Source organism: Empidonax traillii, unplaced genomic scaffold, assembly GCF_003031625.1.
Source record: "Empidonax traillii isolate 1590-97213 ecotype Southwest subspecies unplaced genomic scaffold, ASM303162v1 scaffold1615:size88005, whole genome shotgun sequence".
NCBI lineage: Eukaryota > Metazoa > Chordata > Aves > Passeriformes > Tyrannidae > Empidonax > Empidonax traillii.
In genome coordinates, this window is record NW_020956808.1 from 5,519 (window position 1) to 19,576 (window position 14,058).

The window sequence follows — 14,058 nt, forward strand, 5'->3', positions numbered from 1 at the left end:
AAAAAAAAAAAAAAAAGGAAAAAAGGTATTGATGTCTTATTTCTCTTAAGGGAATGACCTGTCTTCCCAGAAGTTCTTGGCAATAAGATTTTAGAGAGAACTTACGGGAGCAGGGCTTCCCAAGGACAACACACATTGGTTTGGGGGTTTCCAATGCAGCACATCCTACACCATAAAGGAAGACCCAGGAAAATAAAATGCAAACAGATGATAAAACTAAGGGTGGAAAGTCTGACAGAAGTGCCTTTTGTTCTCGGATCAAAACAAAGATTCTTCAAAGTCTGTTGTACACATGCTGTGAGAATGAGAAACTTACAATTGGTGGATATCACAGACAGCCCCCAGGCAGGAGACTCTTCCAAACCCTTTCTGCCTCTCACACAAACCAGACTAAAACTTCATCTACCTGCCACGTCTGATTGAGAACACTTTGTCTTGCTTTAATCAGAAAATTCATTCTAGAATGAAATCCTTCTCCTCAAAGATTTATTAGGCCTACACAATTGTCCTCAAAGAGGCTGTTTTGAAAAGCATTTGCTTCCAAAGAGGAACATCTTGCCAAAGAGGAGCGTCAGTGACGTGACTCGGGTTCCATCAGTGGTAAAGGGGTGGCCGGGATGCTGCCAAGACTCACCTATCCATCTCATGAGGGACGTCATGATTTGAAGATACTTGGTCTTCTGCACATTGAAGAAGGTGAAAGGACCCAGGAGGAGAGTGAATGCTGCCTGGAAGGACAACAAAAACACACACATTAGATTAAAACCCAGAAATTCTGCCAGTAAGACAAATTCATTAGCAGAACAAAGCTTGCATTGAAGGTTCACCTCCAGACATGTCCGTTTGTCATGAAGCTTTCTTTTGTTGCTGAATTTTACAGCTAAGTTGGCTGACACACAGGGGGTCAAGTGAGCTGTTTGGTATCAGAGAACATGCCTGGGGCAGAAGTAGAGCTCAGGATCCTCTTGGCTCTTGGCCACTTGCTATCACTGCTCCAGCACTCCTTTACTGACACATTTCAGTAAAAGCTCTCAGTGCAGCCTTACGGAACATTAAATATTAAACTGTGGCCTCTTTGCCCGGGTACATGCTCAGTTTAGGTCTGAATAGCAATAGCCCTGACCAGTCTGCTTGCATTAACATTGATGGGGTGGCTTCAGGGTATCCCAGGCTCAATGGCAATGGAGCCAGGTCTGCCTGGAACTTTTTTCCCCCAGGCTTTAAGTTGCTTGTATAAAAGATATAGGGTTTTTTATATATTGAAAAGCATATAATAGGAAGCTATAGTGTAACATTTCAGCTCTTGACTTGGAAGCTTGGACCTGTGTAAAGTGAGGGAAAAAAAATCAGAGATACTCATAAGAAAGAACTTAGTTCAGTGTGAAAATTAAAGGTTCTGTCAATGAAAAGAGACCTTTCTTCACTGCCCTCTTAGATGTGTATTAAGAGACCAGTGTTTCATAGAATCACAGAATGGTTTGGGTTGGAAGGGACCTTGAAACCGTCTAGTTCCATTCCCCTGCCATGGGCAGGGACACCTTCCACTAGACCAGATTGCTCAAAGCCCTGACCAGCCTGGCCTTGAACACTTCCAGGGATGGGGCAAATTAAACTGGGGTTTGCTGCAGCACCGGTTTGTTGCATCTCTTTTAGCTGGGTTACAAAAACATCCAACAAAGATTCATCCTACAAATCTGGACTACAGAGCTTCCCATGGGAGTTTCTTCTAGCACTCTCCTAGAGCACACAAGGCAAGCGTGTTGCCAGCCCCTGCCCAGAGGTGATGTCCTCTGCAGCACTGTCACCTCTCTGGGCACCAAGTGGCACTCAAGCCCCACCTACCCCAAAGAGAAGAGAAAAGGCTTTGCTGCAGGAAGAAGCAGGCTTTGGCTGTGGTCTGAATGTAGACTGAGAGAAGCTGCTTGTGACAAGGAGACAAAATGGGTGTTACAGAAGAGAGCCCTGCCTGTCATCCATGGGATAGCACCAGCTAGTGATACACTAACAGGTCCAAACGCTGTAAGAAGGCAGTGTTTAGAAAGCAACAACACACAGAGACCAGGTTAGTAGAGCATCCCAAAGGGATTTTTAAAGACAAATATTCAACATTAATATTTACACGTTGCTCTTTTCCGTGACTTCTTAAAGCAGTTCGAGAAAAGGTGTCACTAGAAGTGAAGAACTGGGACTCAAAGGGGCAGGCTGATGAGCCTCAAGGTCTCTGTCGACCCCAACAGAGTCAGGGACAGAACAGAATCCAAGCTATTTTAAGACCAGTACAACCCCAAGAAACCTTTTTTGAGACAGTTTCAGAACATCTGCAAGGCAAATTGGAAATGCCTCGCATCACAAGTATTCTCGGATGACCAAAGTAAACCCAGAAGGGGACCAAGGGGGAGAACCCTCGGTTTGACTCATCACTCGGTGAAGACATATCCTGATCTGAGGCCATCACTTACACCAAGGCTTGTTTTTTCTGCTTGGAAAAAAAAAGGACAGGAAGCATGCACAGAATTCAGATTTGTGAAGCAACTGATGGCTATTGGAGAAAACACTGAAATCACACAGAATACACCACCACAGGCATAACTGGCAAGACTAAAAGCTAAACCAGCACTAGGAGTTATGACACTTCCATTTTTAACACAGAAGCCAACCAGCCAGTTAAAAGCCTCTTTCTTTTCCCTTCTTTTTAATCTTCTCCCTCTTGTTCCTTTCTTCTAATCAGGAGCTTAACCCTGCTCTTCCGCTCTCTACAGACTGCCACTCTGTCCTAGGACAGTGCACAAACCCCAAAGGACTAAATAAAACTTTAGACTAAAGAGTGATGTAGGGCAACGATCCAGAGAAAACCACAGACACCAACTCCCTTACTGAAAATTATTCTTGAGTTTGTGACTAATCTATTTCAACCTGCTCTTCCCCAAAACAGACACTGCTCAACACAGCCTCCCTTCAAATCACGTTAACAGCTCCTGCGTCAGAAGGCGCTGAAACACAAAGAGACGGACGAAGGATGGTGATAATTAAGGAACAGGTGTCTGCTGCAAATGAGAATGCACCAGAACCAATCGGCAAAACAGCCCCTCAAACCATAGCAAGGATTGACACAAAATCACCGAGCACACAGCTGTGTGTGAAACCCAGATTTGCCTCACACACCGAGGAAAGAGCCGTGTTAAGGTAGATTTGGGACTGAAAAGCACCAAAAGCATCATCAGGTGCTGGGAGAACCTGTATCTCTAACATACTCCCCAACATCTGCTAAAGAAGCACGAGAATTCTTCTGATTTACTCTCCACCTTCTGCAGGGATTCTCCAGCACCCTAAACAATTAAATCCATTGAGCAAAGCTTTCAACTCTGCTCCTCTCTGGGCTTTACTGCTCAGCTCTCAGGGAACAGACCCAGGTCGTTGTGCTTGAATGGCTGGATTCCCCTCCCATCCTTTAGCATGATCAGTATCTTCTGCTCTTAACAAGATCCTGGAGCTGGTCCAGAGGAACCAAGTGAGAGATTAATTCTAGTGCAATAAAAATTTATTATCTTTTCCACTTGATGCCCATTAGTGATCCAAGATGGATATCCATGGATCGATACAAACAACGCTAAGGCCTGCAATGAGATGAGGGTGCCCTGCTTTGTAGGGATTTCTGACAACCACTTTTATGAAGGGAAGCCACAGCACACACTGGACTGCTTGGGAGGAGAAAAGCTGGACAGAACAGGGCAGTAAACAGCCAGATTAACATAATTTTGAAGTACAGTGGTGTACAGCTCTATCGGATTGAGCACAGGGCAGGACAAAGGGGTCAGCTCCTCACCAACAGCCAGGACACAAGGAGCAAGGACTTAGTCCCTGGATTAGAGCTAATCTCATCATCAACCCTCAGAAGAGTCCCAAGGCCAGGAACCCTATTAAAAACATCCCCAAAAGCATGAGAAGAGACCACAATGCTTAGCAGGAGGATGTCTGCTTTCTCTACCTCGCGGTGCCAGACACCTCAATGCTCTTCTGACCCATAAAGTTAATTAGTTTCATAACTTCTCCCTAAGGAAAAAGTAACCCCAAATAAGCACCTCAGACACATACCCAAACTTTCCACCTGATGTTTCCCAAGCTCAGGCCTCTCCCAGAGGGAAATAATTTACAAGGTGCTCCACTACACATGTAATTCAAACCTACACAGAAACCTGCACCAGTCACGCCTGCCAGAAATCAAATACGCAGAGCCCCGACACATCAAAAAGCTCTCCCAAGTTTTCCAGTTCACCTCTTGAGCCAACCAAGATATTTTCTAGGAGTTTATCCTTCTCTTACTGAGATTCAGCAAATTAACCCAAGGCAGAATGAGCATAATCTACTTTGATTAAAGATTTTTCTACTAGTGAAGTGGTTTCCTATTAGAAACAAGCAGGCACATGTGGCTGATTCGTTGCTATACTCAAAGAAGGTAAGGGAATGCTTCCCTGGGCTAAGGAGGAGAATTGGATCTATTAAATACTGTTTATATGCACAGGATGGCAGAGGGAAACCTTTACAGTGCTTTTGCACAGGGCTGCCTATTAAGAGTGATTCCCTAATTTCTGTCCAAACTCCTCCATTGAACAGGAAAGGCCAGATAAGTCCCCAGGCTCATAGTGGAGGGTATGTGGAACCCACACACAGCAAATAAATGTAAAATCCTTTCTTTTTCTTTCCTTTCTTATGCTGAAAAACGGCATGAAGATCCAGCATGCTAGTGACTGAAAAACCACTGTTTTCCTTGCTTTTACTGACATTTCCAGTCAGAAAATGAGAAGCCAGTGAGGGTAGAAGAAAGAACAGCAGCTTGTCACCCTGGATTACACTCTTCCCCACAGGTTAGTAGGAGCCACGAGCAGCACACCAGCTTGTTCAACCCCTGGGAGGGTCTTCAAATCCATTCCTCCCACCAAGCCAAGCCACAGCAGTACAGGCACCAAGGTTTGGGAGGTTCTCTGAGCCGGCAACTCCGCTGACACCACTTTCCCAGCCTCTGTACCTGTCAGCTCTCAGTATTTCAAAATGAAAAAGCAGGCTGGTCAACTCGAGTCTTCTTGCCACGGGGGAACTAGCTAGGGCTTACCATTGCCTGGAATATATTTTTATATATTTTTATATATTTCTAAAAGTATATTTTATTAAAGCTCTTATGATAAAACTTGGTTATGTAACCTTGTTTATTGGCTTATCTTAAAAAAGCAAGAGTAAGATCAAGCGTTAATAGGACATCTGGCTGGTTTTTATCAGCTTAGTTTCAGCCAAGAGGACCACCAAGAGAGCTCTCAACCACTAAGTGATGGCCAGCTAATGCCAAGAGTCTTTCAGACCATACAAACATGCTTCAAGCCAGTCAGAGGGCTGTTTGACCAAACAGGTTCTTTATTGACCTGAAGGGTCCATCCATCACTCTGAACCAGTACAATTCAATAGCTTTCATCTGCTTCCCAGCATGTGGCTTTTACAGAGGCAGCCAATACAGCTCAGGAAGCACAATTAGCATCCCAAACGTGGCTGATTCATGTATTAGATGCAGTAGTTACAGCATTATGGCTAGTGCCTGCATACATTTGCAAGAGGACCATCTCAAAAGCCAGCCTCATTCGTAACTGTCATCAGAACTTGCTTGTTTTTATGCTCCACAAAGTCATCTCTAAGAATTGTATCTGTCTTTGGTGCTTGCCAAGTAGCGAATTAAAAACAGTAGCTATTGCTTCTTCTTGATTCAGAACCTGGAAACGTTCAGACAGGTTGGGTAGAAGCAGGATATTTACCTGAGCAAAGTGAGACTGTGAAGATTAATCTTGTTAAATGCAGCAAATGCACCAGGAGCAGAGCATAAAATTTGACAGTTTTTGAATAAATGCATTTATGCAGCACAGAGCTGTCATACCAATGAGAAGTTAATAAGTTCCAGATAACGGGGCAATGATCCCTCAGTTTTAATGTGAAGATAAGAGGTAAGAGAGATGTTGTAGCACTCACTCCTTAAATATCTGTCTCTCTTTGGGCCCCAGCCACCCTGCCTTTTCCTTTTCTACTCCTCTCAGCCTTCCAACCCTCATTCAAAAACAGAATCCACCCCAAACCAAATCATTCCTTGGAGTTCTTGCTTCCCCCCGTGACAGAAGTGACGACACGTCAGACAAGCTTCATTTTAGGATGGTATCAACTCCATCTCTGCAGATACTGATGTTTAGATTTCACAGCTGCTGAGCAATAGTACCTCTGTCCCGCAAGACAGAGCACAGCAATAGCCCCACTCTGACGGGGGGCAAGCTGACATCAGATGAGAAAGTCCCTGGTTTAACAAAATGGATCGCCCTCCTTGGAAGACTTTGACACCTTGGCAGGAAAGCTGAGGGTTTGGGTGCTTGATCCAGGCCTGTGGGTACACAGCATTCCCGCAGCAAAGCGTGGCACCGACAGACTGAACGAGCACTTCCCAGAGGAAGCTTTGTTTGATTCAGGGCTCAGGGAAAGTCTCCTTGAGCATGGCAGGAAAAAGCAGACATTTCTTACATGCTGTCAGAAGTGGCAACTCTGACACCCGCTCTGCTTCTGCAAGACGTCCCCGAGCTCAGAGCTATTTCACAACTCAGATGAGCACTGGAAGGGACAGACGAAACAATCCAACAAAACCAGACTGCGCAAGAACAGAGAACAAACGAGATGTCAGGAGAACCAGGATGCTCTGTTCCCACCTCAGGTGCTTTCCACTAGAGTGTGTCACATCTAGGAAAAAAAAAAAAAAAAGGCCCAAAAAGCAAAACTTGATTTACCAGCATGGACACAGGTCAGAGGTTTTATCCCTGGTTAGAAGGCTGAACCAAACCTATCGTCTTCAGTAGTTTCTTAGGAATTGGTGTCTGCTCACATCCTCAATGAATTTTTAGGGCTGACTTCGGAGAGAAATAATAAATGCAAGGTGCTTTCTCCACACCTGTTTGGGACTCCTATATAGAGAAAACAGCTTCATCACACTGCAGCTCCAACACACACCTGCAGCCTCTGGTAGCTCCTCTGCACCCACTTCAAGTTGTGCTACTCCACGGCAGGCTCCAGTCACTCCTGCCACAGCCTCAGGACTTTTCAGAGAAAACATCTCAAGGGAAAAGGGTCTCGAACAATGTGTCCCCTCTGCTATCTCTCCTCCCCTTCACTGAGGTGACAAGGCCATGTTTCTGTCCTGCATGAGCTCATATCTCGAGCTAGAGAGCCAGATGGCCCATCAGTGAGGGCGGCGATCCAAGCTTTCCTTGGTAAAGCTTTACCCCTTGCAGTGGACAGTACAAATATAAATACATGAAAAGAGTCTGATTGTTCAGGAAGGAGCTTTTTAGAGAGATGGGGAAAAAAAAAAAGCTGAAAATCCACAGCCTCTCAAGGCTGGAGGCAGGGCTGCAGCAGGGGCTGTGCTGATAGGCAGCAAGTTATCAGCAGACAAGCTGTTATGAAGCTCAAAGTTGGTTGAAAAGAGATAAACCAGCTACAGAACAAGGATTGCTCAAAGAAGTTGGGAAGCAAGAGGGATTTTAACCTCCAGATCCCCTGTAGAGTCAGGAAGTCACAATGGAAGGAGGATGCAGCTGCCAGACATCCCACAAGGAATATTTATAGATAAAGAAACAAGGGCAGTAACGCTTTGGGTACAGCAGGCATCTGCTGCCACAGCAGCTCCGGTAATTAACGTGCCGCTCTCAGGACACCTGGCAGAGGTTTATAGTCATAACTCACAGGAGGCGTATTCCTGGCACTGAGGAACCTTCCCCCACCTTTTTCCCCAGTTCCTTCAGGCAGGGAGGAGGCATCCTCCAGGAACTAAGACCTCAGCTGCTGCCAGGCTGGCTTTTGCCAGCGAAGCGAGTGGCTTTTCACCCACTCACACCCACAGTACCCTTTAAGCTGGATGCTGCCTCTTATGGTTCCAGTGATCCCAGAGCCCCTTCCAAAGTGGAAAATCTTCCGCAAGAGATGGAAAGAAGCACTTGTGTCCCCAAAGTTACCAACTTCAGCAGATCTGAATATTATCTGTAGATTTTCAAAGGCTCTAGCCCACCACCAGGTTTTGATTTTGACTGCTCAGCCAGCAAAGAAGTGTACTTGTCCCAGCTCCTGACAAGTTCTGACCTTGCTGGGCATCCAACACACCAAGGACCAGCCAGTAACTGAGCGGCCTCTACGTGCAGCTCTGGGAGGCCGAGGCAGCACACAGACAGCAAAGGCAGTACCTGAGGGTGCTGCTCTCCTCTCCCTTCCCCACCCTCACTCAGGTCCACAGCCTGCTTCTGGAGCTGGCCCATCTCTTGAGCACCAGAAACTTTCCACTTTGGAAAGAACAATCTGGAATACTGAGTTCTTCCTCCACTTAAATTGAAGGAATTCAGGCACAAAGTGTTTTCAGAAAGTCATTCCGTGCAAAGATTGCATTCCCTGGCACACCTGGGGTGTGCAGGACCACAGCCAGCGGCAAGCTTGCACTCTCTGGGGTAAATACACTTCCATTATCATTTTTCACAACAAGAGAAAGATAGAGGCCAGCAATAACCCCGAGGTGACTGGCATCTAATTTTTCATCATTGGAGTATTTATGGCACAGCCGTTTGCAGCATCTTGTAATCACTTTACCGCCTCCTTGACCCCTGGCTCCCCCTTATTCTGCATCTCCTAATTGCATCTGAACAAGCAGGAGGGAAGCAGCAAAGTGGATGGATGCAGGAGAGCTGAATGGTTGGGTTGTGATACTTGGAAGGACAGCAGAGGAGCTGCAGAGCCAAGTTTGGCTGTACCCCCATCACCAGCTTGCTTTGATCTCCCACAGGGTAGGAAAGTGGAGCTTTCCTCCTTCCTGACACTGGGTGACCTTGAGGAGCTGTCCCTTGCCTGCCCAGTTTATTAGCAGTGTAGGAGAGATTAATGAGTTCCCTCCAACGAAGTGCGAGGGCATCATCTTTACACACGGATACTTCCCCAAATTCCCACATATTCGTAGCCTCTCCTGGCAGGGCATTGGCAACCACAACAATATTTATATTGACTACAGAAGCCCCTGGGATAGACAGCACTAAGCGAGGGAGATGTGGACCAGCACGACACAGATGCACAGAGGGCCCTGCAAACATATCAAGCTACAAGCTGCCAGGGGTAGGAGGTACTTGGGTTCTGCAAGGATGAACATTCTGCCACAACACCAGCAGTGCCCCCACAAGGAGGCCATTATTTTCCCTCTTTACTTTTTCCCCTACAAACTTCTCAGTTGAGTTTCACAGGATTCTCCAGCTGCCTGGAGGATTCAGCTTCATAGACAGCATTAACCCTGCTCACTGTGTCAGGCAGGAGTTGCCTGAAGGGAAGGAAACATCCCGCACTTTGTAACTACTTAGCAGCAGCACAAAAGAAGAGATAAAGCTTTGGTGCCCCGGGGGCTAGTGGGGTGCCTGTTGCTCCCAGCCTCCTCCTCTGCCTCCTCCTGTACAGTGCACAACGAACTGGTGCAACAGGCTTCGGAGATCAGCTCTGCCCCAGAGCATTATACCCACTTCAACTTACAAGATAAATCCCAGCTGCATTATTTGTATTTATAGTCCTGCTTACAGAAGCATGAGCCACGTGTGGGATTTGCTGATGTAGTCCAAAAATCCACATTTTTGGACAAGAGCGTCAGTGATCTCACCCAGACATAAAGCGCAATTTAGGATGATATTAAGAAGTTGCAGACTTTTTTAGGAGTATGAAGAGATACCAGTCTGTCCAGAGCTCTTTCCTCCCCAGCCTCTGGTAATGTTTGAAGAACCGCACAGTTCTCCAGCCCTGGTGCTTTCTACCTGTATATTAAGGAATTAAATGATCATTTCAGGGGATGAGAGATCAAGACTGCTGTCTTACTCGAAAATGCTGATGTGAATCAGGCAGGCAGCAAGGTCAGACCTCTGTTTAAAAACAAAGCTGGTGTTAAAGTACCGAACAAAATACTGGAAAATATGCTGTTGAGAAAAAGGCTTATATTGCATTTCCCAGGGGAGTGTTTAAGCTGACTTAACAGGTCTTCTCCAGCTCTGGCTTCTAGGATGCTGTCTCTACCACTGCACAAAATAACACTGCACAGGGGATATTTATTACTTATTTTCTACAAGTGTTCTGAAAATGAAAGATTTGTGAGTCTGCTGGAACAGCGTAGTCCAAGAAAGGAATTTTAAAAGGCCCTTTTTAAACCGTTACAACTTGGTGTAGGGAGCGGGTGATCACAGCTATCGGTTCTGACACCTGCCCTATTTAGGAGAGATTGGTCTCCAGTATCAGGAGAGAACAGTGTCAGCTTTGGTGCCTTTGCTGTCCAAGTGAGCTGACTCCAAAGGACAGCTTTATTCAGGGAAAGCAGCAGCGTGGCCTCTCAGCCTTGCCAGGGTGGCTGTGCTGGGAAGAGGGGCTGTGGTTAGAGCCCAGTACCACCACTGATGAGTTCCCACCTGCAGGAAGTGCCCAAAAGCAAACAGAGAAATGTGTCTGAGCTCACCAGCGGCCTCTGCCCGTCACATCAGCCACCTTGCTTCTCTTAAGGGCTGGTAGCCCCTGCAGCACACCTGGCTGGGCATATAAGCATCAGCACAGCACCCCTCCCTTCCAGACAGCCCTTGCCAGCCTGCTGGAGGTGCAGCAGGAGAGGGACAGGATCGGGCCTTTGGAACAGCTCAGCATCCAAGTGATAACACAACCTAAGCTCCACTTAGGAAAAACCCACTTCTCATTATGAAGTGAACAGACAGCTCTGTACAGAAAACAGATTCCAGTCCCCTGCAATATTGATTTTCCAGTGAAAAGAGACAAGCTAATCCATTAATGCTAGTTGCTTCAATCCATGGTCTTGCAGCTGCTTCAGTCTGGTACCAAAGGCTGACTCTCCCACCCAGCCCTAGCAGCAGGGAGCTTTGCCTTCTGGCTGATGTTTCTTTTACTCAAAATGCCATCAGTTACAAGGAAGCAAGAAAAATCACACATCAGAAGCTGAACTCCAGCTCTTAGGTCACTAGTACAACAAGTTTATATTTCATTCCCACAACACCACACTTGTCTGCCTCTCCTCCTGCCAGCTCAGGATGAACCTGTTATTCACAGGGCCAGTTATTATCTGAAGTTCCCTTTGCATTAGGAAGCACAAGGGCTGTGGGAACCTCCAGAAGAGCCAGTTCATCTGTCACAGGCATACGATGAGCGAGCAGTCAAAAGAATTTATTGATGAGCCCACGGAAGAATGAACCAGGATGAAGGGGGCAGGATTTATGCCATATTAACAAGGCTGTGTGCCAATTTCAACCTATTAGTTGCACAATAAAAAGAGCTGAGACTTGCCTTCCCATCCCGCATCCAAACACCATTTATTTTAGCTGAACTTGGCTCTTGTACTTCTTCAACCACTTCAGACCAAAGCAACAACTTAACTGACCTTACTTTTTGGAAGCTGACTAGATGAGAGGCATGAGAAGACTCCAATCAGCCCCTGAGACTGGGCTTTTAGCCAAGCAAAGCTGTATTTCAGAGGCACCTGTAACAGTTAGGGCTACTGAAATTTATGCTTAATGCAGTTCTAATTCCTCTCCTGCCAGAGCAACGGCTCAAAACTCAGATGCCTGAGTACACAGTAATGGCACAATATTCTGGATCCTTGAGAAGCTTTTCTCTATTTTGAAGGCTTTCAGAACCGCATAAGTAACAGCTGCCTTTTCTGCACATTTGTTTCTATTTCTATATCAGTATCATAATAAACCACATCAAAGCATTTGTGGTAAGGAATATAACGCAGTATTTTTGGCAAGAAGGTCTTACCATGAATAACTTCTTATAGGATATGCAGGGTGACATGCTAATAGTGCCCCAGTCCTGATGCATCCTTACTGCAAGCTGAGGTAACCTAGAACACAACAATGCTACAGTTTAAGCAATTTATTTAAACAAGGTGATGGCTTCACACCATCACGATAAACTTCCATTGGCTTTTCTTTCTTTTTACTGGCTCACTCTGGCAGCCCACAACAAACACCCCAGGCCTTTTTCACTAAAGTGCTGCAAACTCAGCCCTCCCTGCTCCAGCTCCAGCCAGTGAGGCAGCTTCCTTCCTCACCACTGGTTCTCAAGGTCTCTAGACACTGAGACCTGTAAGAATGAATATCCAGGAGATAGCAGCTGTGACCCATTTATTACCGGATGCTGCTGCAGGGCACAGCTGAGGAAGGCAGGGCAGAGAAATAGCACTTGCTGCAAAGGGAGCGGCGGAGCAAACCCAGGTGCCCTTGGAAGCGGCACTCTGCTCGCAGCACTGCTCCAGCTCTGTTGCTCCAGCTCCCAGTTGGCAAGAGACAGCTTAGATCAAGCATGGATGTTCAAGTACTGCCATGAGGGCTCCTCTCATAGCACTGCTGGGAGGCAAAATACAAAGCAAAAAAAAAAAAAAAACCCCCCAAAAAAAAAAGCTACCGAGGCCAGAAGGCAACCACAGACAGGCCACCAAAGCACCGCACGCTGAACAAGCCAGTAAAACTGCCCTAGTGCAGGTAAACACATCTGGAAAGATCCGTTTTGACAACGAAAATCAGGGCTACCTTTACCCAGAGCAGGGTGAAAGCACAGCTGGGAAGGAGAAACGCTGAGGAGGGAAGCAGAGCACGTACACCAGCGGCACAAAGCACGGCGCTCCAGCCCAGAGCCGGCCGGGAAGGCAGCACCGCGCCTGGACGGGATCTACATCAACACTTATCAGCACAGCCCTCGCATTTGCCGATTAAGTTCTGCTGGCACTGAGCAATTGTACGTGTGTCCTCAGACTACCTCCTCCTCACCCCCCTGCACAGCCTCCCAAAGCTGCAGCCCAGCCCCGCTCTGGTCACTGATCAGAGCGTCGGGCCGGGGTGACATTGTCCCCTCCTGAAGAGGGACGGTGAGCGCCTGCGAGCCCGCTCATTTTATTCACTGCACAAGCACGTTTCCAACTGGGATAATCTCCATTAAACCATCTGCGCTCCCATCCTCGCCCGGCCTGCACCCGCTGGGCTGCCTGCGATACTGCAGCATCTGTGAACCGGCACAAGCGGATGCCGCGTCCCTTTCCCAATCAGCTAAAAAAACCAACAGAGACTCAGACAGAACAGATGCACCTGGGAGCTCTGACGCGCTACCGAGCCAGGCTACCAGGAGTACCTGTGCCAGTCCCTCTCCTCAAAGGCATACGGCTCCCCTTGAGAATTTAAGCCATTTCCTTTCCATCATGAGGAGGCACCATGTCCCAGATTGCCAGGAGAGGAGGGCTGAAGAGAAGGGAGTAGAGGTTTTAACTTCAACAGCTGCCCTGGTGCAGAAGAGAAGCGTCATTTGCCAGGTCATGAAAGCAGTTTGGATCAGACACTCCGAATGGCTGCTGATCCCCAGGATTTAATCTCTTTATTTATTTCAGTATCTGCTTTCTAGAAACAGAGGCTATCATGTCACATTTCTACATCACTGGAACAGACAGACAAGGAAGTATTATGACGAAAGATCTGAAACTGAAATCCGCTGCCCCTGCCCCACAGGCTCCACAGCAGAGGCCCCATGGACCTTACAGAGAGCATGATAAAGTGACTGCACTGAAGTGTGAATTCAGCAGGGAAAGAACACGACCCCGTCCTCAGCATTGCCAGAGACAGCCAAGGGACTTGGGAGTCACTCCAGCTGTCGAGGACATGACAGGGTGGTGATGGATCTGAAGCAAAGATAGAAAGCCATCGATCTGCTCTAACTGTGATCAGTGCTTGCCTTCAACAAGGTCGCTGGGCTGCCCAACACACACCTTCCTTCCAGCCCATTTGGCCTGCAGGGTCTTGCCCTCACAGACAAGGAACAGCATGGGAAGGCTCACCCTTTAAACCTCCCAAAAAGGAGGCAAATACTAGCAGCAAGTGATGGGACAGGAGAAGTCTATTTACATATTTCCTGCACTTGCCTTCACTTATTTGTCTTGCAAGGCTTTATTTTCCAAAGCAATTTATAAACAAGAAGCGAGACAACCAT

The 14,058-nt window shown here is 47.0% G+C and overlaps 1 protein-coding gene across 6 annotated transcripts in view; it reads right to left on the reverse strand.

Annotated features, from left to right (window-relative positions):
- Window positions 1-471: 471 nt before the first annotated feature.
- The window catches only part of LOC114070599 (transmembrane protein 104), a 28,846-nt gene continuing 15,259 nt past the window's right edge, over window positions 472-14,058 (reverse strand). For 3 of the 6 annotated variants that reach the window (XM_027908112.1, XM_027908110.1, XM_027908111.1), the window contains exon 9: window positions 472-728. In XM_027908112.1, coding sequence (XP_027763913.1) covers window positions 510-728 — 219 coding nt within the window. In that variant the 3' untranslated portion in view covers window positions 472-509. Of the gene's footprint in view, window positions 729-9,763; window positions 9,846-11,841; window positions 11,927-14,058 lie in introns of those variants that run through there. The other 3 variants (XM_027908113.1, XM_027908114.1, XM_027908115.1) reach the window with 3 other exon arrangements.